The 26,841-nt window shown below is 42.9% G+C and overlaps 1 protein-coding gene across 3 annotated transcripts in view; it reads right to left on the bottom strand.

Moving 5' to 3' along the window:
• The window catches only part of LOC130283893 (transmembrane protein 132D-like), a 1,207,099-nt gene that overhangs the window by 848,401 nt on the left and 331,857 nt on the right, over nt 1-26,841 (bottom strand). The window contains exon 1 of one of the 3 annotated variants that reach the window (XM_056533592.1): nt 7,731-10,979. The exons of the other annotated variants lie outside the window; for them this stretch is intronic. Within the exon in view, the coding sequence (XP_056389567.1) occupies nt 7,731-7,848 (118 nt within the window). The 5' untranslated portion in view covers nt 7,849-10,979. Of the gene's footprint in view, nt 1-7,730; nt 10,980-26,841 lie in introns of those variants that run through there. 3 annotated transcript variants of the gene reach the window in all.

Below are 26,841 nucleotides of genomic sequence, written 5' to 3'. Positions count from 1 at the left end.
TGTGTGTTTAAAAGCCAGTGTACCAGAACTCCTGCTATCTCCCCTGACTACGAATCTTGCCGCCTGCCCCCGACCTTCTGCTACGTCCGACTTTGCTTCTGCCTACTCCCTTGTACCTCGCCTATCTTCAGCAGCCAGAGAGGTGAACCGTTGCTAGTGGATACGACCTGGTCACTACCGCCGCAGCAAGACCATCCCGCTTTGCGGCGGGCTCTGGTGAATACCTGTAGTGGCTTAGAACCGGTCCACTAGCGCGGTCCTCGCCACCCCTCTCTGGCACAGAGGATCCACTACCTGCCAGCCGGCATCGTGACAGTAGAGAGACACCTAGTTGCAGTTTAAAACACAAATAAAACATGGAAAACTTCATTATTTTTAATTACAGTACATTAGAAAGATTTTTTTTATTTACCATAAGGAGTGCAATAGCAAAAATTATTTTTAATGATAGTGCCCATTTAATAGTTCAGACATTTACACATGTGGCGATACCACATATGCTTATGTTTACTTTTGATTACATAATTTTATTTACAATAACTTTTATTTAACTGTTATGTTAATTCATATTTATTAACATTTTTGCATTTTCTACACTATTTTTATTCTATGGGGACAATGACATGCAATTCTTTTATTGCATACATTGTTCAATGCTATGCCATAGCACAGCACTGATCAGTGTAATTAATACTCCATTGTTCCAGGCTGCCATGGCTTCCTAGAGCATAGGATCACTGATCGGAAAGTGAGAAGGCAGGTAGGGACCCTCATGCCACCCTCTCAGCTGATCGGGACCACACAATTTTATCATGGATGTCCCAAGAAGCTTCATTTAGCATCCAGGACCAATTTATTTTAATCTTCAACTTTGATAGTGGCATCAAAGGAGTTTATGCAAGACATCACTGTGAACCTGAAAGCTGCCGGGACATCTCACTATGAATGGGATCGGGCATGGGGCATACATTTATGCACTGCATCCTTAACCCCTTAAAGACTCAAGTTTTTTCAATTTTTGCACTTTTGTTTTCTCCTCCTTACTTTAAAAAAATCATAATTCTTTCAATTTTGCACCTAAAAATCCATATGATGGCTTGTTTTTTGCGACACCAATTCTACTTTGTAATGACATCAGTAATTTTACCCAAAAATATATGGCAAAATGCTGCTTCTAAAGGGTTAATAGCGCATGACACTGTGATTAGCCACGGGTCACGGCCCTTGTTAGATGCTGGGCCCAACCTGCTATGACGCAGGGTCACACCAGGGCCCTGCGTTATAGAAAGGGAGCGGACTCAGGGCATACATGTACGCCCTGAGTCCTTAAGTGGTTAAAGTGTTAAAAACAAGGATACCTCTGACCTATTTGGCATGGTTTTGGTTGTCAGAGATGACTGGTATTTCTTAAAATGTCCAAGGAGGCTATTTTATGCAGTTTACGTAAGTTCCATGGAAATTAATGGTAGTTGTGGAAACAGTGTGGTATCACAAATACTTTGCTGTTTATGCAAATTGTGCAAACCTGCATGCTTGACTATTTTCAGAGTGCCCTCTTTCTCAAGTACAATTTGGGTTCTATAAGTTGGATGTACATCTATCAGGTAACATAATTAAATCCAGAAAAAAATGGATTTGCTCGTTTGGGTAGGAGCAGCTGCAGTGAGATGTCACCCTATTTTTTGCCACACCAAGTGTTGTGCCTGTTTTGCACAACCGTGCAGATTCATATTGGGTGTTTTATCTGCGACTGTCAGTCCCTCTGCACTTTAGAATGCTCTCTTATCCTCTTTTCTTTGTAGGCATTATAATTGTCAGACAAGCAATTGGTGCGATAATTACGTTTTGAAAGGAACAAAACCAAAAATATTGATGGTTCTTGAATAGTTTGCTCATACGGCATGGTATGATAAAGTGTTGACTGCTATCTGGTAGACACCTGTCACGATGCCGGCTGGCAGGTAGTGGATCCTCTGTGCCAGAGAGGGATTGGCGTGGACCGTGCTAGAGGATCGGTTCTAAGTCACTACTGGTTTTCACCAGAGCCCGCCGCAAAGCGGGATGGTCTTGCTGCGGCGGTAGTGACCAGGTCGTATCCCCTAGCAACGGCTCAACCTCTCTGGCTGCTGAAGATAGGCGCGGTACAAGGGAGTAGACAGAAGCAAGGTCGGACGTAGCAGAAGGTCGGGGCAGGCAGCAAGGATCGTAGTCAGGGGCAACGGCAGGAGGTCTGGAACACAGGCAAGGAACACACAAGGAAACGCTTTCACTGGCACTAAGGCAACAAGATCCGGCGAGGGAGTGAAGGGGAAGTGAGGTGATATAGGGAAGTGCACAGGTGTAAACACTAATTGGAACCACTGCGCCAATCAGCGGCGCAGTGGCCCTTTAAATCGCAGAGACCCGGCGCGCGCGCGCCCTAGGGAGCGGGGCCGCGCGCGCCGGGACAGAACTGACGGAGAGCGAGTCAGGTACGGGAGCCGGGGTGCGCATCGCGAGCGGGCGCTACCCGCATCGCGAATCGCATCCCGGCCAGAGGCGGTATCGCAGCGCCCCGGGTCCGTGGGACCGACCGGAGCGCTGCAGTGAGAGGAGTGTAGCGAGCGCTCCGGGGAGGAGCGGGGACCCGGAGCGCTCGGCGTAACAGTACCCCCCCCCTTGGGTCTCCCCCTCTTCTTGGAGCCTGAGAACCTGAGGACCAGACTTTTGTCCAGGATATTGTCCTCAGGTTCCCAGGACCTCTCTTCTGGACCACAACCCTCCCAATCCACTAAAAAGAAGGTTTTCCCTCTGACCTTTTTAGATGCTAAAATTTCTTTGACGGAGAAGATGTCCGAGGAGCCGGAGACAGGAGTGGGGGGAACAGATTTGGGAGAGAAACGGTTAATGATAAGTGGTTTAAGAAGAGAAACATGAAAGGCATTAGGAATACGAAGAGAAGGAGGAAGAAGAAGTTTGTAAGAGACAGGATTAATCTGGCGCAAAATCTTGAAAGGACCAAGATAGCGTGGTCCCAACTTATAGCTAGGGACACGGAAGCGGACATATTTGGCGGAGAGCCATACCTTGTCTCCAGGGGAAAAAATGGGAGGAGCTCTTCTTTTCTTATCCGCGAATCTCTTCATGCGTGAAGAAGCCTGTAAGAGAGAATTTTGGGTCTCTCTCCATATGATGGAAAGATCACGAGAAATTTCATCCACAGCGGGCAGACCAGAGGGCAAGGGGGTAGGGAGGGGGGGAAGAGGGTGACGGCCGTACACCACGAAAAACGGGGATTTGGAGGAAGATTCAGAGATTCTGAAATTATACGAGAATTCGGCCCAAGGTAGAAGATCTGCCCAGTCATCCTGGCGGGAGGAAACAAAATGTCGTAAATAGTCACCCAAGATCTGGTTAATTCTTTCTACTTGTCCATTGGATTGAGGATGGTATGCAGAAGAAAAATTTAATTTAATTTTGAGTTGTTTACAGAGGGCCCTCCAGAATTTAGACACAAATTGGACGCCTCTATCCGAGACGATCTGCGTAGGCAACCCGTGAAGACGAAAAATGTGTACAAAAAATTGTTTAGCCAACTGAGGCGCTGAAGGAAGACCAGGAAGAGGGATGAAATGTGCCATTTTGGAGAATCGATCAACGACCACCCAAATAACAGTGTTGCCATGGGATGGGGGTAAGTCAGTAATAAAATCCATACCAATCAGAGACCAAGGTTGTTCGGGAACAGGCAGAGGAAGAAGAAAACCAGCGGGCTTCTGGCGAGGAGTCTTATCCCGGGCACAGATAGTGCAGGCTCGCACAAAGTCCACCACATCAGTCTCTAGAGTCGGCCACCAAAAGAAGCGAGAGATGAGTTGCACAGATTTCTTGATGCCCGCATGACCTGCGAGATGGGAGGAGTGACCCCATTTGAGGATTCCGAGGCGTTGGCGTGGAGAAACAAAGGTCTTTCCTGGAGGAGTTTGCCTGATGGAGGCTGGAGAAGTGGAAATCAGGCAGTCAGGAGGAATGATGTGTTGAGGAGAGAGTTCAATTTCAGAAGCATCTGAGGAACGAGAGAGAGCATCGGCCCTAATGTTCTTATCAGCAGGCCGAAAGTGAATTTCAAAATTAAATCGGGCAAAGAACAGAGACCACCTGGCCTGACGAGGATTCAGCCGTTGGGCAGACTCGAGGTATGAGAGGTTCTTGTGATCGGTGTAAATAATAACTGGAAATCTTGATCCCTCCAGCAGATGCCTCCATTCCTCAAGTGCTAATTTAATGGCTAGAAGCTCTCGATCCCCGATGGAGTAGTTCCTCTCCGCCGGAGAGAAGGTCCTAGAAAAAAAACCACAAGTAACAGCATGCCCGGAAGAGTTTTTTTGTAGAAGGACAGCTCCAGCTCCCACTGAGGAGGCATCAACCTCCAATAGGAAGGGTTTAGATGGGTCAGGTCTGGAGAGCACGGGAGCCGAAGAGAAGGCAGACTTGAGTCGTTTAAAGGCGTCTTCCGCTTGAGGAGGCCAAGACTTGGGATCGGCATTTTTTTTGGTTAAAGCCACAATAGGAGCCACAATGGTAGAAAAATGTGGAATAAATTGCCTGTAATAATTGGCGAACCCCAAAAAACGTTGGATGGCACGGAGTCCGGAGGGGCGTGGCCAATCTAAGACGGCAGAGAGTTTATCTGGATCCATTTGTAGTCCCTGGCCAGAGACCAAGTATCCTAGAAAAGGAAGAGATTGGCATTCAAACAGACATTTCTCAATTTTAGCATAGAGTTGATTGTCACGAAGTCTCTGAAGAACCATACGGACATGCTGGCGGTGTTCTTCTAGATTGGCCGAAAAAATTAGGATATCATCAAGATATACAACAACACAGGAGTATAACAGATCACGAAAAATTTCATTAACAAAGTCTTGGAAGACAGCAGGGGCGTTGCACAGGCCAAAGGGCATGACCAGATACTCAAAGTGTCCATCTCTGGTGTTAAATGCTGTTTTCCACTCATCCCCCTCTCTGATGCGGATGAGGTTATAGGCGCCTCTTAAGTCCAATTTAGTAAAGATGTGGGCACCTTGGAGGCGATCAAAGAGTTCAGAGATGAGGGGTAAGGGGTAGCGGTTCTTAACCGTGATTTTATTAAGTCCGCGGTAGTCAATGCAAGGACGTAGAGAGCCATCTTTTTTGGACACAAAGAAAAATCCGGCTCCGGCAGGAGAGGAGGATTTACGGATAAAGCCCTTTTTTAGATTCTCCTGGACGTATTCAGACATGGCAAGAGTCTCTGGGGCAGAGAGAGGATAAATTCTGCCCCGGGGTGGAGTAGTGCCCGGGAGGAGGTCGATAGGACAATCATAAGGCCTGTGAGGAGGTAGAGTCTCCGCTTGTTTTTTGCAGAAAACATCCGCGAAGTCCATATAGGCCTTAGGGAGACCGGTTACTGGAGGAAGCATAGAGTTACGGCAAGGGTTACTGGGAACCGGTTTTAGACAGTCCTTGGAACAAGAGGGCCCCCAACTCTTGATCTCCCCAGTGGACCAATCCAGGGTTGGAGAATGAAGTTGAAGCCAGGGAAGTCCAAGGAGAATTTCCGAGGTGCAATTGGGGAGGACCAAAAGTTCAATCCTCTCGTGATGAGATCCGATGCTCATTAGAAGGGGCTCCGTGCGGAAACGTATGGAACAGTCCAATCTTTCATTGTTTATACAATTGATGTAAAGGGGTCTGGTGAGACTGGTCACTGGGATGTTGAACCTGTTGACGAGAGAGGCCAAAATAAAATTTCCTGCAGATCCAGAGTCTAAGAAGGCCACAGAAGAGAAGGAGAAGGCAGAGGCAGACATCCGCACAGGCACAGTAAGACGTGGAGAAGCAGAGTGGACATCAAGGATTGTCTCACCTTTGTGCGGAGTCAGGGTACGTCTTTCCAGGCGGGGAGGGCGGATAGGACAATCCCTCAGGAAGTGTTCGGTACTAGCACAGTACAGGCAGAGGTTCTCCATGCGGCGTCGTGTCCTCTCTTGAGATGTCAGGCGAGACCGGTCGACCTGCATAGCCTCCACGGCGGGAGGCACAGGAACAGATTGCAGGGAACCAGAGGAGAGAGGAGCCGAGGAGAAGAAACGCCTCGTGCGAACAGAGTCCATATCTTGGCGGAGCTCCTGACGCCTTTCGGAAAAACGCATGTCAATGCGAGTGGCTAGGTGAATAAGTTCATGAAGATTAGCAGGCATTTCTCGTGCGGCCAGAACATCTTTAATGTTGCTGGATAGGCCTTTTTTAAAGGTCGCGCAGAGGGCCTCATTGTTCCAGGATAATTCAGAAGCAAGGGTACGGAATTGTACGGCATACTCGCCAACGGAAGAATTACCCTGGACCAGGTTCAACAGGGCAGTCTCAGCAGAAGAGGCTCGGGCAGGTTCCTCAAAGACACTTCGAATTTCCGAGAAGAAGGAGTGTACAGAGGCAGTGACGGGGTCATTGCGGTCCCAGAGCGGTGTGGCCCAAGCCAGGGCTTTTCCAGACAGCAGGCTGACTACGAAAGCCACCTTAGACCTTTCAGTGGGGAACTGGTCCGACATCATCTCCAAGTGTAATGAACATTGGGAAAGGAAGCCACGGCAAAACTTAGAGTCCCCATCAAATTTATCCGGCAAGGATAGTCGTAGTCCAGAAGCGGCCACTCGCTGCGGAGGAGGTACAGGAGCTGGCGGAGGAGATGGTTGCTGGAGCTGTGGTAGTAACTGTTGTAGCATAACAGTCAGTTGAGACAGCTGTTGGCCTTGTTGCGCAATCTGTTGTGACTGCTGGGCGACCACCGTGGTGAGGTCAGCGACAACTGGCAGAGGAACTTCAGCGGGATCCATGGCCGGATCTACTGTCACGATGCCGGCTGGCAGGTAGTGGATCCTCTGTGCCAGAGAGGGATTGGCGTGGACCGTGCTAGAGGATCGGTTCTAAGTCACTACTGGTTTTCACCAGAGCCCGCCGCAAAGCGGGATGGTCTTGCTGCGGCGGTAGTGACCAGGTCGTATCCCCTAGCAACGGCTCAACCTCTCTGGCTGCTGAAGATAGGCGCGGTACAAGGGAGTAGACAGAAGCAAGGTCGGACGTAGCAGAAGGTCGGGGCAGGCAGCAAGGATCGTAGTCAGGGGCAACGGCAGGAGGTCTGGAACACAGGCAAGGAACACACAAGGAAACGCTTTCACTGGCACTAAGGCAACAAGATCCGGCGAGGGAGTGAAGGGGAAGTGAGGTGATATAGGGAAGTGCACAGGTGTAAACACTAATTGGAACCACTGCGCCAATCAGCGGCGCAGTGGCCCTTTAAATCGCAGAGACCCGGCGCGCGCGCGCCCTAGGGAGCGGGGCCGCGCGCGCCGGGACAGAACTGACGGAGAGCGAGTCAGGTACGGGAGCCGGGGTGCGCATCGCGAGCGGGCGCTACCCGCATCGCGAATCGCATCCCGGCCAGAGGCGGTATCGCAGCGCCCCGGGTCCGTGGGACCGACCGGAGCGCTGCAGTGAGAGGAGTGTAGCGAGCGCTCCGGGGAGGAGCGGGGACCCGGAGCGCTCGGCGTAACAACACCTGTATTTTCAAGGATCTTTATGCATTACAATGTTTCCTAAGCTCAAAGATATTAATGTATTTTATATAGTGACAGGGTCTGCCAAATCTGACCACCAGGGATGAAGTGCCATGTTAATAGTCTCTATTTGGAAAACATCTTCAAAAGACTCACAATGCAAAGGAAAGAACCTGTCACAGCTGTAGAAATATGTGTTTCCTCGGGTCACTGTGCATGGAAACGACAACTGAATGACAAGGAAAGCCAAGAAATTAGACTTTAAACAAAGCATAATTTTAAAACACCAGTGAAATGCATAGTTTGCTTTAAATATTTAGAAGTTATTGTCTTACAGATAAAAAAAAAAAAAAGAAATAATCATTCAAATCAGGATCACTACTCAAAATATTGAGAAACTTTATTTTGATAAATGTTAAACAATCAAATGTTAGAAACAATTCCTCTGAAACAAGTCTGTTATGCCCAAAATCTAATATGGCAATAACACTGCTATATTAAATTTGTAATTTATGACTTGTAGAAATTACTCTATGATGGCATTTATTTATAGCCTCCAAAATAAAATGGAAAAGTATATTCAAGCCATATTCAGCATTGCATCTGAGTAATGTGTTCTGAAACAGTGGTGAAAAATAAAAGGAAATAAAGCAAGAAGGAACCTATGAATATCCAAAATGATTTTCTTTAGCTAAAAATAAATAAGGAAAATAAATCTATATACAAATTTTAAAAGTATTTTCCTCTTTTGGAAGTTATTTTGCCATAGAAGGATCTCCTGAAAATAAAGCTACCTCTGAGTGTCCTGCTACTGGAACCCAAATATATTTGGCAAACTGGTTGTACAAGTTCAATTCTCCTACAGCAGGTATTATATTGTTCCCATTGAAATCAACTGACTAGCTGTAAGGTCCAGATTTACAAGTGTAGCAACAATAAAAGATTGAATTGTCAGTGGTCAGCACCATTATTACTCTAAACATCTGCATCTTCACTTTCCATATCAGGTATCTGTCGGCATATCGAAGAATGGGATGCAAATGTATACTGTGACTCAGTTCGGACATACAGCCTAATTTAAAAGGACTCAATAGTGCAGCGGACTATGGAATTGAGAAAATACCAGTGGAAAACAGCCAAAACAGTGTTACGAGGTGACTCCATTGACTGAGATGAATGGCACCCACTGCTCTCTGCCAACATATATTGGCCTCCCTTTCTCAGTAGTATGGCGATGGATATCTGTGATGGAAAGTGATAACCCAGTATGAACCAAGCCTTAGATTGTATGATACTTCTATTGCTAATGCTATTGCATATCAGCCACCAATCTTGACACAAAACCCTACAACATCTTGATCTCCATGAGTTCAGTCTGAATCGGCCTCTTGTAAACTGTATACAGCCCTTACGGAAATCTGTAGATATTATTCAGTCATCTGAAGAACCTAAAATGTACAACAACTGTCTTTGTCTTAACCCTGAGCTTTTTTAGGAATACTAAAATAAAATGGAATTAGAATAAAGAACTTATCACTGTGATGAAGGTGAAGCACTCAATGATGATGAAATATGAACACCTTAGAAACATTTATTTCACTTTCTCCTCTTTTTAGTTTTAAGATCTCTCTGTATAATATCATAAAGGTAATGAAACCAGAAACTACTTTACAGTGTTAACATCGTTGCAACAGTACTTGACATAAGCATGTCCTTTTTTTCTTTTCTTAGAAATACAGATTACCCACAGTTTAACTCATTAGTGAAAGGTACTTTAAATTGTACAAGTAAATGTTTTAAGGTTTATTTTTTTTTGTTGTTGTATCTTTTTGGTGTATTTAGAAGGCATTTACTAAACAATACCCTAATGCAAATTAAGGAACCTTAAAGGGGTTATAAAAACCTCCAAATTTAAAATTGGTGGAGGTTCAACTCCTAGCACCCTTAATACTGAAAGGGCCTTCAGTGAGATTTGGCAACAGTAGATACTGAGGTTTCTATTTGCACAATACTCTTCATGTCTGAGCATCAAGGTATATAACTATATTTACACAAAGGCAAAAGAAAGTCATGTTCAATATTATTAAAACTATATAAATAATCCAAGTTTTGTGGTGCCAAAAAAACTAAACGGGAACTTTTTGGGCCTATGGATAAGCAGTATGTTTGAAGACGAAAGAATGAAGTATTCACTGAAAACAACCTGCTTACAATGAAACATGGCGTTGGCTCAGTAATGTTATAAATCAGCTTTGCTCTCTGCAGAGAAGGCTGCAGTATGTGGGGAGCAAGATGGATTCAATAAAGTATCAGAGAATTCTAGGAAAAAAAATGTCATGCCTTCTGCAAGGAAGCTGAAGCTTGGGAATCACTGTTTTATTCACCAGGGCAATCGGACGCATCCCTGAAAGTTTAGCAAGTCTTGTTTTTAGAAGAATTTCTTACTATGTTAAACATTTTTCAATTTTTTTATTCTTTCCAGGGCTACACTTTTTATACAAAGGGGCCTGGACTGTGGTCATATTGGAATTTCTCTTTTTCACACACTCTCTGTCAACAGTATAACTCTTTCTCTCCAAGGAACCTCTTTTTATACTTCTCTGTGAGACCAACACTTCCTCACAGCCACATATCTTCTTGCAGTAAAGAAATAAATAGGACAGCTACAATAAATACATATGGAAAACTAAGGAAAACTATCACAGCATATTACATTTACTCAATATGTACTCTTCAACAACTTACAAACAGAAGTAAATGAGCACAGCCGCTTAGCAGCACATTGTCATAACAAAGACACAATATGTGTGCATAGTCTTTGGTTCGGATGAAAAGAACGACAGAAAACAATACTGTAACAGCACAGCCTGAGCAGCGCTGCATGGCACTATGTTAGCAAAAAAGAGATACAACAATATGATACAACTCTGTGTGACCAGTGTCTCAGCGTCAGCAACAGCAGAGAATTCACACCATATGAAACAGAACTATGAGAATAGTATCTGGACACCAGCAAAACACAGGACTGACTATATTTGAATCAATAATGTGTCATCAGAATAACTCAACATGCCTGTTTGATTTCGCAAGAACAATGGCACAGTACTAGAAAGCAGACTAAAGACTTTTCTCAAGAAAACCTGTAAGCTTCTCTTGAAATGATCATCTGTTTCTGTTAGAACTAGTTCTTTATTCTATTTATCAACTTCCTAGCTCTTACAGTAAAAGGCATTGATTCACTTTAATTAGATGTTATAACAGGAAGCCCATTATGATATTTGCTTTGGGACCCCCTTTCTACTATGCATACCACTAGTCCTGATTATATCATGTCAACCCATAAATGCTCATCCACAAAATAAATACATTCAACTCTGTTTATCTGTTCTTTAGGCTCCTTGTAATTTCTCCAATTTCCTCTTTAATTCCCTCCTTTCAATAGATGTGTGTGTGGTGTCCCGATACCGCATCCTATCCGGTACCTTTGTATATAAGTCCCCATAGCCAGAGTCCCTAGGACATCGGGGTTCTTCTTAACTAGCCCGCCCCTAGTCACCTCTCATCTAGGTTTTAGTTATCTAATAATTCTTCAGGATTGGTATATATATATATATATATATATATATATATATATATATATATATGTATAGGATTGTACAAGTGTATATAAATGGTTAACTACCTATGCATAGCGTAACAGGACCTGCGGGTGACGTGACTGGGTGAACTCTATGGTTTTATGCTTGAGGACCTTTGGAGGTTCCTGTGACATTTATCTCCCATCACTCCTTGTAACGGTGAGTGACAGTTGATTGGACCAGTAAAAACGTCCCTGCCCCTGCACATATAAGGAAGCGGCGGCCATTGCTCACTCTCTTTCCTCATGGGCTGTTGATGGAGAAGGATTTGCGCTGCTGTCATCAGTGAGTTTAGGCCTGAGCCTTGCGGTAACGGCTGATATCTGCTAAATTGTGAGTGTGTCAATCCCAAAACACTCTGCAAGATCACCGGACCTTATCCATCCCCTAAATCCGGACGGATCTTCTCAATATTCCCTAATTCAGAGACTTTTATGAGAAGTCAAGGTCCGCAACAACTGTCAGTCATTGCACTAGATAGAGACTGTATTCCTGAGACTGTTACTGATCATTGGATGTACCGCAAGCATTTAAGTAAAGTTATCCAAGTTCAAGTACCTTGTGGACCTTCAGTCATTTTATGCATGCACCTATCATTACTGGGAAGGGCGGAGATGGGCCGGAGAATTACCTCAGCATACTAGCCCTCAGCCTGGCGTCACAAACTATTGGGTGAACCTTAACCCCTCATCTACCGAAACAACACCACAACTACCATACACCCCCCAAGGGCTACCACATGTGTGTTTGTTTGTGAGTGTGTGTGTGGGGAGGGGGCTTCGATATGGAAACATGAGAGCCAGGGGATTTGAGTTTATCTCTTTGATATAAAGTGTGGATACCTTAGCCTTTGCATGTTATAAATCTTATCAATATTTTTATTATTATTCATATTTATTTTTATATTTATTTTAAAGCTTACCTGTCAGATCCCACAAAAAATGTTTATATGTTACTCAGTACCTAATCTTGATTATGTACATGTAATTTTTAGTGTAATTTTTAATGTTTCTATTCTGTTACCGATATTTCACAAAAAAATAGCATATTATAGCTACTCACTGGGGGACATGTATCAAAGATTTTACCCCTGTTTTGTGTGTATTTTTTGCGCAAAATTTTGCGCAAGCCCTTTTTTTGCGCAATTTTTTTGCGCACGTTTTGGTAGAGCATGTCCTCCAGATGTGGCTGAATCAGGGTACCTTGGAGTGACATCTATAGTACACATGGATTTATTAACTGCGTACTTTTTTTTTACACCAAAAATGTTGCCGCAAGAGCTGGTTTTTTTGCGCAAATATAAGCCATCTTGGACTTAACGTAGCAAGATGCTCTAAATCATCGATTCTATTTTCCAAAGAGTGGATTGAGGAGATTACTATATTTACCCGCAATTTATGAAGCTCATTGCACTTGATTGATAAATTTAGCGCTTCTGCACATAATTTAGAATTCGGGAAAAGGGGTAAAATGCTTCTACCATACACAAATAATGATACATGTCCCCCACTGTCTTTTTCATCTTCTCAGAGGGTAGCTACTCAGTGAGTAGCTATAATATGCTATAATATGCTATTTTTTGTGAAATATCGGTAACAGAATAGAAACATGTCCCTGTCTTGCCTGCACTGTGCATGATTCAGCTTTCTTCCTAACTTTACTGACTCAGTGGTCTCGAGAGCGAGTCTGGCAGCCCTGCTCTGTAACCCTTTCCTCTCTGGTTTTATGCTGTGTACACACACACACACACACACACTGATTATTGAAGATTGCCTGTACTCTACCACCAAAGACAATATGGTGAGTCTATAACAAAGATCTTTCTAAATTAGTGCAATGGTTTAGTGCTAAAAGTACAGTGGTTTTTATGCATACATTTTCTATATATTCCTATGTCTTTCATGTGTATCATCCTTAGGCAGTCCTGCAGTCCTGTAATGCTGGGGCTTGTAGTTTTGGAATAGTTGGAGGTACAGTGTTTCGATAACTTTTTTTCACAGCAGTGTTGCCATCAGCTGTGTGCCTACAGCTTTTGCAAAACTACAACTCCCAGCATGCCCAGACATCCGTTGACTGTCCAGGCATGCTTGTTGATGTTTTGCAACAGCTGAGGCACATGCTTGGTAAAAACTCTGTGTTACAGCAGTGTTGCTGCAGGCAGTGTTCCTCCTGCAGTCTTGTCAATCAGCCATCTTGTGTCCATGACCTTTGGATAAGTTGATGATGCTGTGGGACTCATCAGTGTCTCAGGAGGTATGAGGACCCCCTAGTGGTGGAATTTCAAAGGCAGTTTTCTTTAATAAAATATGATTTTTATTTTTAAGAAGTATATTAGAAAAACTATTGTTTTGCCAAGATGTACAACATATAAAAAGATTTATATCTGACAGTGCACATTTAAATCACAATTTATTTAAGAGGACTGTAATGTACATTAACCCCTTCGCGCTATTGGACGTATGCATACGTCCAGGCGAACTACACATTCGCGCAAATGGACGTATGCATACGTCCAAGCGATCTCCTGCTTTGCCGCGGGCAGCGCAGGAGATCGCCGGCGGGACTCAGCTGTCAATCACAGCCGGAGTCCCACCGCAGCTGCCGGGGATCGCCAGCATTAACCCCATAGATGCCGTGATCAGTTCTGATCACGGCATCCATGGTGTTTACAAGGGGAGTGCCCTCCCCCTGCCCACCAACGGCGGCGCCGCGATAAAATAAGGGGGATCGAGGGTGTCCAAGACACCCTCGATCCCTCTTGAAGAGATAGGAGTGAGGTGGCAGGGGTGCCACTCCTCCTATCCCTTCTATTGATCGGCGGAGCGACCAACCAATAGCAGACTGGGGGCGGGGGGTTAAAGTTTGGTTCCCCCCCCCCCGCTATGCCCACCCATCAGTGTCCAGGCACAGCGGGGGGAACCGTGTAGTAGCGGCGGCAGCGGTCACTTACCCGGCGGCGGAGCTCCAGATGACGGCGGCGGCTGTGATCATGGCGGTGGTGGAGGTGAGTATGGCGCCGCGTGTCCGGGAGTCTGTTGCCTAGCAACATCTGCAGGGCGACAGTTTGGAGAGTGGTTTCTAAACTGTGGCCCTCCAGATGTTGCAACACTACAACTCCCACCATGCCTTGACAGCTGTTTGCTGTGTTGGCATGCTGGGAGTTGTAGTTTTGCAAGATTTAGAGGGGTTCAGGCTAGAGATCACTGACAGTGGTCTCTAAACTGTAGCCCTCCAGATGTTACAAAACTACAACTCCCAGCATGCCCAGACAGCAGTTTGCTGTCTTAGCATGCTGAGATTTGTAGTTTTGCAACATTTGGAGGGCTACAGTTTAGAGACCACTGTCAGTGATCTCTAGCCTGAACCCCTCTAAATCATGCAAAACTACAACTCCCAGGATTCAGGAACAGCAAAAGGCTGTATCGGCATGCTGGGAGTTGTACTTGCGTGCCTCCAGCTGTTGTATAACTACATCTCCCAGCATTCCCTTTGGCAATCAGTACATGCTGAGAGTTGTAGTTCTGCAACAGCTGGAGGCACACTGGTTGGGAAATACCGAGTTAGGTAATAGGTTCTATTACCTAACTCAGTATTTTCCAACCAGTGTGCCTCCAGCTGTTGCAAAACTACAACTCCCAGCATGCACGTTCTGTCAGTACATGCTGGGAGTTGTAGTTTTGCCCCCCCCCCCTCCCATGTAAATGTACAGGTTACATTCACACTGGCGGCGGATTACAGTGAGTTCCCCGCTTCAAGTTTGAGCTGCGGCAAATTTTCCGCCGCAGCTCAGACTCCTAGCAGGAGACTCAGTGTAATCCGCTGTCAGTTTGAATGTAACCTAAAAACACTACACTACACTAACATAAAATAAACACTACATATACACACGTACACTGCCCCCCCCTACCACCCCCCCTTCCCCCCCAATAAAAATGAAAAACGTATCCTACAGCAGTGTTTCCAAAACAGAGCCTCCAGCTGTTGCAAAACAAAAACTCCCAGGATTTCCGGACAGCCATTGACTGTCCAAGCATGCTGGGAGTTTTGCAACAGCTGGAGGCACCCTGTTTGGGAATCACTGGCTTAGAATACCCCTATGTCCACCCCTATGCAAATCCCTAATTTAGGCCTCAAATGCGCATGGCGCTCTCACGTTGGAGCCCTGTCGTATTTCAAGGCAACAGTTTAGGGCCACATATGGGGTATCGGCCTACTCGGGCGAAATTGCCTAACAAATTTTGGGGGGCTTTTTCTCCTTTTACCCCTTATGAAAAGGTAAAGTTGGGGTCTACACCAGCATGTCAGTGTAAAAAAAAACATTTTTGTACACTAACATACTGGTGTTGCCCCATACTTTTAAATTCCACAAGCGGTAAAAGAAAAAAAGCCAAAAAAAACACAATTTCTCCTGAGTACGGAGATACCCCATATGTGGGCGCACAACAAGGCTCAGAAGGGAGAGTGCACCATGTAAATTTGAGGTCAAAATTGGCGATTTGCACAGGGGTGGCTGATTTTACAGCAGTTCTGACATAAGCGCAATACAATAAATACCCACATGTGACCCCATTTTGGAAACTACACCCCTCACGGAATGTAATAAGGGGTACAGTGAGCATTTACACCCCACAGGTGTCTGACAGATCTTTGAAACAGGGGTCTGTGAAAATGAAAAATAAAATTTTTGTTCCAAATGTTCCAAAGATCCGTCAAATTCCAGTGGGGGGGGGCTTTGTAAATGCACATGGCCAAATTCTCTCTCCAAAAGCTCAATGATGCTCCTTCTCTTCTGAGCATTGTAGTTCGCCCCCAGTGCACTTCACGTCCACTTATGAGGTATTTCCATACACAGAAGAGATGGGGTTACAAATTTTGGGGGGTATTTTCTGCTATTATCCCTTGTAAAAATGGAAAATTTGGGGGAAAACAAGCATTTTAGTGTAAAAAAACTTTTACATATGAAAAAGTCGTGAAACACCTGTAGGGCATTAAGGTTCACTTTACCCCTTGTTACATTCCCCAAGGGGTCTAGTTTCCAAAATTGTATGCCATGTGGTTTTTTTGCTGTCCTGGCACCATAGGGGCTTCCTAAATGCGGCATGCCCCCAGAGCAAAATTTGCTTCCAAAAAGCCAAATGTGACTCCTTCTCTTCTGAGCATTGTAGTTCGCCTGTAGTGCACTTCAGGTCAACTTATGGGGTACCTCCATACTCGGAAGAGATGGGGTTACATATTTTGGGGAGGTATTTTCTGCTATTAACCCTTGCAAAAATGTGAAATTTGGGGGGGAAACACACATTTTAGTGAAAATTGTTTTTTTTTACATATGCAAAACACCTGTGAAACACCTGTGAGGTATTAAGGCTCACTTAATCCCTTGTTACGTTCCTCAAGAGGTCTAGTTTCCAAAATGGTATGCCATGTGTTTTTTTGCTGTTTTGGCACCATAGGGGCTTCCTAAATGCAACATGCCCCCCAAAAACCATTTCAGAAAAACGTACTCTCCAAAATCCCCTTGTCGCTCCTTCGCTTCTGAGCCCTCTACTGCGCCCGCCGAACAATTTACATAGACATATGAGGTATGTGCTTACTCGAGAGAAATTGGGCTACAAATTCAAGTATAAATTTTAGCCTTTTACCCCTTGTAAATATTCAAAAATTGGGTCTACAAGAACATGCAAGTGTAAAAAATGAAGATTTTGAATTTTCTCCTTCACTTTGCTGCTTTTCCTGTGAAACACCTAAAGGGTTAAAACACTTACTGAATGTCATTTTGAATACTTTGGGGGGTGCAGTTTTTATAATGGGGTCATTTATTTGGTATTTCTAACATGAAGACCCTTCAAATCCACTTCAAACCTGAACTGGTCCATGAAAAATAGCGAGTTTGAAAATTTTTATGAAAAATTGTAAAATTGCTGCTGTACTTTGAAGCCCTCTGATGTCTTCCAATAGTAAAAACTCATCAATTTTATGATGCAAACATAAAGTAGACATATTGTATATGTGAATCCAAAAAAAAATATTTGGAATATCCATTTTCCTTACAAGCAGAGAGCTTCAAAGTTAGAAAAATGCAAAATGTTAAATTTTTTCATCAAATTTGGGGATTTTTCACCAAGAAAGGATGAAAGTTACCACAAAAATTCACCAGTATGTTAAAGTAGAATATGTTACGAAAAAACAATCTCGGAATCAGATTGATAAGCATTCCAGAGTTATTAATGTTTAAAGTGACAGTGGTCAGATGTGCAAAAAAGGGCTGCGTCCTAGAGGAGAAAATGGGCTGTGTCCTTAAGGGGTTAAAAGGGGGTTAAAGGGGTACTCCACTGGAAAACATTTTGTTTTAAATCAACTGATGCCAGAAAGTTAAACAGATTTGTAAATTACTTCTATTAAAAAATCCCAATCCTTTCAGTACTTATCAGCTGCTATATACTACAGAGGAAATTCCTTTTTTTTTAATTTCCTTTCTGTCTGACAACATGCTCTCTGCTGAAACCTCTGTCCATTTTAGGAATTGTCCAAATCCCCATAGCAAACCTCTCTTGCTCTAGACAGTTCCTGACACGGACAGAGGTGTCAGAAGAGAGCATGTTGTCAGACAGAAAAGAAAATTCTAAACGAAAAGAACTTCCTCTGTAGTATACATCATCTGAAAAGTACTGGAAGGATTGGGATTTTTTATAGAAAAAAATTACAAATCTGTTTTACTTTCTGGCACCAGTTGTTCTGGCACCACCTGTTTTCCAGTGGAGTACCCCTTTAAGTATATAACATGACACAACAAATCATACCAAAAAAACTAACTTGGTAACAAACTTGTAGAGATGGACAGAAGACTGTCCTGAGATGGCTCACAATACGGGGAAAGGAGGTAGTAAGAGTAACATCTCATATAGTCATGTAGTGGCAGCAGGGTTACTGTAGGTAGTAGGCATTGGAATATTGAGTAAAGATGTGATAGATGATAGAGGATTTATGTTAACTTAATGAACTGAATTTGTTAAGCAATGGTTAATCTGTAAAAGGATTGACCATCTGTTTAGAAGAGGAATGAGGGTGGGGGGTGGGGAAGCATAACAAGATGTACATAATATGCTCAGTAATGCTGTCAAGTACTCTCAGATTATTCTCTACCAGTGCCTAAACATAGAATGCATGCAGATCAATAATTTTCATATTGAATTATGCAGTAAAGGGGAATTTATCAAGCACTTCCCCAGTACAGTGTTGTAAAATTGCATAATTTTTTTCTACAAAGCAAAAAATGTTGCAGAAACTCCCACTTTGCACAAAAAAAAAAAAAAAAAAAAAAAAAAATGGCCTCAAATTTGATAAAATCCCCCATCTGAGTCTGGAGAAATTGTCAAATAAATTCAAATATGACTTCTAACTATTAATCATTTATTTTTCCTCCGAAATGTACTAAAACTAATAAAAAGCAATATGGAGTAAATTTCATACATACTTGACATTTATGAATTTTTTTTTTATATAGTGTACACTAGAAAAAAAAAGCATATAAAGTTAATAATTTAAATTCTAATGAAAAATATTGAAACAGTTATATAAAAAGGCACCGTAAATATTTGCTGTACCCTTTGATTTCTGTTGCCTTGTCCCAGAAATAAATTCATGGAGCAATTTGTGAAGTATTACCAGAGAACTCTGGGTAATTCTTTGCATATTAAAACATGAATCTAAATTTCTAGCTTTGAAAGGACTTCACAAGATAATCATATCAAACTTGGTCCATGGATAAAAGAAGAAAAGGAAAATATGCAGCTTATTACAAAATATTGTTTATTTCTATTTAAATTGTCAATTACATTTGCCTTATACAGCTTTGAATAGATTTTCTTTTAGCCTTTCCTGACTTTTCTCCTATTTATTTTCTCTGGAACCTTGTTTTCAAAAGTAAGAAACAAATAACTAGTAGAAATGCTCTAACTACTATTATAATAATATTAAATGAGTAGGCTCAAAAGGAGACCCCTGTCTACATTTCCTAAAAATATGGAGGTCAAAAACGGATCCTCCTTTTAGGACAGCTATCAAGTAGAATGGAGCCATTAAGTAAGAGTAGCTCCCTCTCTTGTGGATGCAGCCCACCATGCATTACATAGTCACTTGTCCTGCATATTAAAAAGGATTAAGGCTGGGTTCTCACTGTTGTAATTTAGCGTAAATTTAATAGTTTTATGACGTTTATTTAAATTCTCTACAAATGTTTGTAGGGATTGCTCATCTCCCTTCCATGTCATGAACACGTCATCCACCTGGCAAAGGCATGTGGATGGCATGTTTGAGGAAATGTCACCAAAAACATACCACTGTTCTAAGTCCGCCATAAGGCATTAGTGACGCTAGGGGCCACTGAGGACCCCATAGATATGTCATAGATTTGTAAATAATATGTATAATCAAACCAAAAATAGTTCATAATTAGTACCATATCAAGTAAGCCCATCAAAAATGCAATTTTTCTGTTGTCCAGCGATTAATTACTCAACAGCAGATCACGTACATAAGACATTTCTTCATCTAGTGGAATATTTGTGTACAGACTTTGAACGTCCATCATTCACAAATAGTCCACATCTGTACAGTGATCCCTCAACATACGATGGTAATTCATTCCAAATGAACCATCGTTAGTTAAAACCATCGTATATTGAGGGATCTGTGCAATGATAAGTATGGGAAGTTATAATCACCTGTCCCCATGGCTACGAACCATCACCGCTGCAATGGATGTCGCCCTCCATCGCTGTCGCCGCATCCCCGGGGTGTCCCCGCCGCTCTGGACTGTCACTGCTGTCGGGGATCATTGACCTTCATCGGCGTCATCACATCACTGCACACGTCGCTCCTATTGGATGATGGGACGGCGTGTGTGGCGACGACGAAGGAGAGCAACGGCCATGCAAAGGATCCTGAAGAGGCCGGTCCGGAGCACCGGGGACAGGTCATTGATCATCACCACAGCACACGGCCGGATAGCCGTTTACGCGATGGCCCTGACATACAAAAGCATTGTATGTTGATGCTGCCTTCAACATGCGATGGCCTCTCAGAGGCCATTGTATGTTGAAATTATCGTATGTCGGGGCCATCGTAGGTCGGGGGTCACTGTACCATGAATATCACTTAGATGTCTCAAAAAAGACAAGTCATATTCATAGTACAGAAGTGGGATATTTGTGTACGATGGACGTTCAAAGTCTGTACACAAATATTCCACTGGATGAAGGAATGTCGCTGGACAACAGAATTTTTTTTATGGGCTTACTTGATATGGCACTAACTATGAATGACAAAAAGGATTGTGCTGTTCCCAAGGACTATAGAAATGGATATATGGAAATCAGTTGTGGTGCAGAGAATGGTTGTGAGTAGGGAACAGAGGGTCGGGGGTGAAAAAAAAAAAGATGCCTAAAACACCCAGAAGTGCACTAATGCAGAGTTCTAAAATACATTTATTTGCAGATTTTTTACTTTAAAAAGTGGATGCCAGCTGTCTACTCTGGTAGCATTAAAAATAGTGTAAAACAAAGTAGTATAGACAGAAACCTAGATACATTCATAGTCACAAAACACCTTCAATTGTGAGAACTTGTATTCCATAAATCATTGGAGCGTGTGCTCCTCCACGAGGACCTACAGTATCCTGTGCAGCAAACACCACTTGCCAATACGACTTGTCTGTAAGCAGGAAGACTTCACTGCACAGGGCCAAGCGCTGCAAACCTCTTCAGAGCTGCAGAGGATCCCTACCCCTCCCCAGAAAACATCGTGAGGTCGGGTGAATGGACTGGTTCCTCATACTAATTATTCTTTTGCCGACCGCCATGTCGTGTTATATAACTTTACAGGACAAACGCTCCCCCAGTAGGCACGGTATGAGAGACTCCAGCGCTTCTTTATCTGCACTTATAAAACCTTGAACGCTCTTGCTTCTGGTTACAGTGATTTATGGAATAGAAGTTCGTACAATTGAAGGTGTTTTGTGACTATGAATGTATCTAACTTTCTGTCTATACTACTTTGTTTTACACTATTTTAAATGCTACCAGAGTGGATAGCCGGCATCCACTTTAGGGCATTTTTAAAAAGTTAAAAATCTGCAAATAAATGTATTTTAGAACTCTGCATTTGTGCGCTTCAGGATGTTGTAGGCATCTTTTTTTGACCCCCCCCATCGGTTCCCTACTCACAACCATTCTCCATCTGCACCACCACCGATTTCCATATATCCATTATATAGTTCTTAAGAACCAGAACAATACTTTTTGTACTTTTAGGCATTTTTGCACATTGGCTTGTAGCTATTAGGGGTCTACATTGTACTGGAATTCTCGGACAAACTACAGATTGAGTACACCCAAAAGTTTGTATTGTTCACTAACTATGAATTATTTTCGGTTTGATTGTACGGATTATTTACAAATTCATGGCATTTCTTCGGGGTTCCCAGTGGCCCTAGCTAATGTTCTAATGGCGGACTTTGAACAGCGGTACATTTTTAATGACACTTCCTCGTACGTGCCATCCCAATGGCTTCGCTACGTGGATGACGTGTTCATGACATGGAAGGGAGAATAACAACTACTAACATTTGTAGGGAATTTAGATAAATGTCAGAAAACTATTACATTTACATTAAATTACAACAGTAATATTATTATGATGGACGGCGTTCCGGCCGGACATCCTGGCCGTGAGCGCACCTCCTCCTCCTTGTCCGCCGCCGGCAGGGCTGGGATTCGCATTGCGGGACGCACCCGCATTCGAGTCCCAGCCCGTCACTCACCTCTGTCCCCGCTCTCTGTGCCTCAGCTCCGGCGTGTGCGCCCCGCCTCCTAGCGCGCGCCAGAGCTTTGAAATTTAAAGAGCTAGTGCACCCGTAATTAGTCACACACCTGTACCTCTCTTATAAGTTTCAGCCCCTTCCTTTTGCCCTTGCCGGATCTTTGTTTGCCGTAGCACCTTAGAGAAAGCAATTTTACAGTGTTCCCTGCCGTGTACCAGGCCTTGCATTCCGTGACTTGACCACGTTCCTATCCGCCTGCCTACTGACCTTCTACTTCCCTACTGACTACGCTCCTGTGCCGCCTGCCCTGACCTCTTGCCTGCCTGACTACGTCCTGCCTGTTCCTTTTGTACCACGCTTCACCTCAGCCGCCTGTGGGGTCGAGTCGTGCCAGCGGTAGCGACCTGGGTGCCACCTGCCACAGAAAGTCCATCCCGCTTTCCGGCGGGCTCAGGTGAAAACCAGCGGCACCTTGGACTCCGCTCCCTGGTACGGCCCGCGTCATCCGCCCCACAGGATCAGTGGATCTACCACATCTCCTGCTCCCGACCACCATGGAATTACAAATTTACTGCCTCCTGGATACCTGCCGTCTGCGATGAGTCTTACAATTATCTATACGTACACGTGAGGGATTCCATACAGCAATGTATGTAAAACCCACGGATGTAAAAAATACTTTACATAAAAAGAGTTTCCATGCACCTATCAGCTTCAAAAGTCTGCCATGAAGTCAGTTCATCAGAGCCAGACGTATTACTTGGTCTGATTAAGAATATGAGATCAGTAAAGAAAAACTAGCACAGAAATTTATTGAGAACTGTTATGATGCTAAACAAGTGATATTTGCAGTTGAGAAAGTCCAAAAAATGCATGGTGGAGATTTATTGATAAAACCTGCTGGACCGGAAAAAAAAATACACCGAATTGCGTGATGTATCTAGGTACGTACAACAAGAAAGCATCTATTGTTAAATAAGCCATTCTGAGGAATTGGCATATGATATAGTCAGACAAAAATGATGGCAATTTATTTAAAGATACCCTTATGTTTGCTTACAAGAAGGGCCAGTCAATAGGTGAAAAACTAATTGAAAGCAATAGCAGAAAGGAAAACTAGTCGCCAAACCTTTTTGGCTAGTAGACATAAAGGTGCCTTCCCTTGCCTAAATTGTGGCCACTGTAGTAGCATAATTAAAGTGCAGGTTTTTATACCTGTACAAGTAAAAATTTAATATGCATACTCAAATGTCCGTGCAGACTTACCTTTGTTGGACAAACAGCCAGTATGATCAAAACCCGTTTCAGAGAACACAAGTCAGTGATCAAAAAACTCTTGAGTACAGATAAAATGGAGATATCAAGTTATGGAGAGAGTACTGTTGCCAGGCATTCCATCACAGCACTCAAATGGTTAATACTGGAGGATGTCCCTGAGTTAGCAAACGAAAGCCTTAATAAAAGAAGTTTGCTGCAGAGAGAGTGTTATTGGATTACTGAATTGGTCTTTTTCCATGTGGTTTAAATGAAATATGTAGTTTTAAATAATTTTTATAGCATGGTAGCACTTTGGTTAATGTGATTTGATATTGAAATAATTGCATAAATTTTTTTCTATTTTTGTAATGCATATGTGAACAGGTGTCTATCTATTTGCTATATAACCCTCAACTCCCACCCCTGCCATCTTGTAAAAGGTGTCGATCAGGAGTGAGATCTCAGCTCAGATTTGTCTGTTGTTGTACTAAGCTCCACTTTGTAAGAAGATTCACGAAGAAGTATCCTAAGTAATGCAAATTAATAAGTCAGAAATTAACCTTGTAATCTTGAGTTACTACCCGACTGGCTCCTTCCTCTCATAGGTTGATGAGATATGTGCCCCTGCTAGACCAACTGTCAATACAAGAAAGAGATATGTGCCTATCTTCTCACATTCTTTTCTTGACAAGGAAAAGCTCAGAACAGTACCATCCCTTTTCATAAAAAATCCATCATATCTTTATAAAGCAATCATCTTGCCCATGCTATCTGGGCCAGATTCCATCAGTAGAAAGGGTGCTGGTCTCATCTGACAGCAACCTTGAGGTCACCTGATACATTTACAGTATAAGACATTACCATTCAGTCTCTGGAGTTAAAAAAAAAGTAAAATAAAAAGGAATATCCATTATTTTTGTATTATAGTAAATGCTTGGAAAAACCTTTTAGGAGATGTGATTAGTAAGTAAATTTTGTATTGCCGTTCGAGCATTGGGCTTGAATGATCGTATTGAGCTGGCAACATTTTTATAATTTCACCGCCTCACCTTAGTTCGATTTGTTTTGAATGCTATTTGTGTACACTGAATACTAAGCTATTTGCTTTAAATTGTTCTGTCAGATAATGTATTCAATGATTTTATTTGTTTTTGATCATTGTGTTGTCACATGATACTTTATATCACATGATTTGTTAGTATATCACATGCTCACATTGCACAGACGCCCGGCGATGTCGCTCTTGATGCGGTGCCTTCTTATGACGCCATGGGCAGAAGTCATACACCAGCTTGTGGAAGCGCAAAGGAGCATAAAACGGTCTGTCCCGTGTTGTCATAAGAAGAAAGGCATCAGACCTGGAGCAGGACCAGGCGGAGGTCTCCTTACCTGACTCCGCGGTGTCCCATCGTCGATTGATTGCTCCAAGCCTGAGCTACAAAGCTATGGCTTTGCAGGGATCAGCATAGGAGATCAGTGTGTGCAGTGTTATAGGTCCCTATGGGAGCTATAACACTGCAAAAAAAAGTGGGGAAAAAAAAGTTAACAAAGGTAATTTAACCCCTTCCCTAATAAAAGTTTGAATTACCCCCAAATAAACATATGTGGTATCGCCGCGTGCGGAAATGTCCGAACTATAAAAATATGTTGTTAATTAAATCGCACGGTCAATGGCGTGCGGGCAAAAAAATTCCAAAGTCCAAAATAGTGTATTTTTGGTCACTTTTTATATCATGAAAAAATGAATAAAAAGTGATCAAAAAGTCCAATCAATACAAAAATGGTACCGATAAAAACTTCAGAACACGGCGCAAAAAATGAGCCCTCATACCGGCCCGTACGCAGAAAAATAAAAAAGTAATAGGGGTTAGAAGATGAGAATTTTTTACATATAAATTTTCCTGCATGTAGTTATGATTTTTTTCCGAAGTACGACAATATCCAACCTATATAAGTAGGGTATCATTTTAACCATATGGACCTACAGAATAAAGATAGGGTGTTGTTTTTACCTAAAAATGAACTGCGTAGAAACGGAAGCCCCCAAAATTGACAAAATTAAATTTTTTCTTAAAATTTTGTCGCACAATGAATTTTTTACCCTTTTGCTGTGGATTTTTGGGTGGAATGACTAATGTCACTGCAAATAAGAATTGGTGGTGCAAGAAATAAGCCATCATATTGAATTTTATGTGCAAAATTGAAAGCGTTATGATTTTTAGAAGGTGATGAGGAAAAAATGAAAATGCAAAAAGGGAAAAACCCTGCGTCCTTAAGGGGTTAAGGTGCTGTTTTCCAGTTACAGAAATTCCTCCGCATCAGACAACAAGTAAGTAGGGAGGATATACATCAGCTAAAACTTAACTTTTCTTAGGATAAAATATATGGACCCCAATTCTTTTTTATATCTAATAGGAAATTTGTGCAAAAACCACCCTGTGCCACCTACACCACCAAGTATTGATGTGATGTAAAGACCTCTAAAAGGTGGAAGGGAACAACGTATGGTCCATTGTAAGTGGTGGGGGTAAAAACTTTCCCTGTAAGGCCCTACTTTTGCATTATTAATTCCCTTCTTGGCAAGTGTTACTCGCCCTAAAAATGGCAGCCCTACACAGAAACCTCTCCCTATTTCCACCTACAAATACTGCCATTTCACAGGGTTTTTAGTTGGAAATAGGGAGAGTTTCCTGTGTGGGGCCGCCCTTTTTAGGGCAAGTAACACTTGCCAAGAAGGGAATTGATAGGGCAGGATAGGAAGTTTTTACCCCCATCTGCTACAATGAACAATACGTTGTTCCCTTCCACCTTTTGGAGGCAAGTGTTACTCGTCTTAAAAAGGGCAGCCCCACGCAGTAACCTCTTCCTATTTCCACCTAAAAACCCTGGTAAATGGCAGTGTTTGTATATGGGAATAGTAACACTTGCCAAGAAGAGAATTAATAGTGCGAGAGTAGGGCCTTAAAGGGGAAGTTTTTCCCCAAACCAGTTTCCAGTTACAAAGGACTATATGTTGTTCCCTTCTACCTTTTAGATGTCTTTGCATCACATCAATACTTGGTGGTGTAGGTGGCACATGGTGTTTTTTGCACACCTTTCCTTTTGTTAAATAATAAAAAAAAATTGGGGTCCATATATTTTACCCTAAGAATATTATTCAAAGTTAATTTTTACGTAATGCATATCCTCAATACTTACTTGTGCACACTAACACTTTTACAAAAGAGACCATTTTCTTCTGCCTACCTGCCTCAGCTACTATTCTGATCCTACCCCCTGCCTGATGCCACACATTTGATGCCAAGTTCTCCTTTTTTCACCACCTGGTATTGCCACCCACCGCCCCACTCTGTCACCGGGTCACTTTCAGGACCCCTGAGGCTGCTGATGCCACTTCCAGGCTGTCTCATATAGTGATGAGCGGCATAGGCCATATTCGAATTTGCGATATTTCGCGAATATATGGATGAATTTTCGTCATATATTTGCGAAATTCGCATATTCGTTATATTTTTCGCATATTGAGCCCTCCCTTCTTTAATGGTATAGGGAACTA

Source organism: Hyla sarda, chromosome 1, assembly GCF_029499605.1.
Source record: "Hyla sarda isolate aHylSar1 chromosome 1, aHylSar1.hap1, whole genome shotgun sequence".
Lineage (NCBI taxonomy): Eukaryota > Metazoa > Chordata > Amphibia > Anura > Hylidae > Hyla > Hyla sarda.
This window is presented reverse-complemented; position numbering and strand designations above follow the sequence as displayed.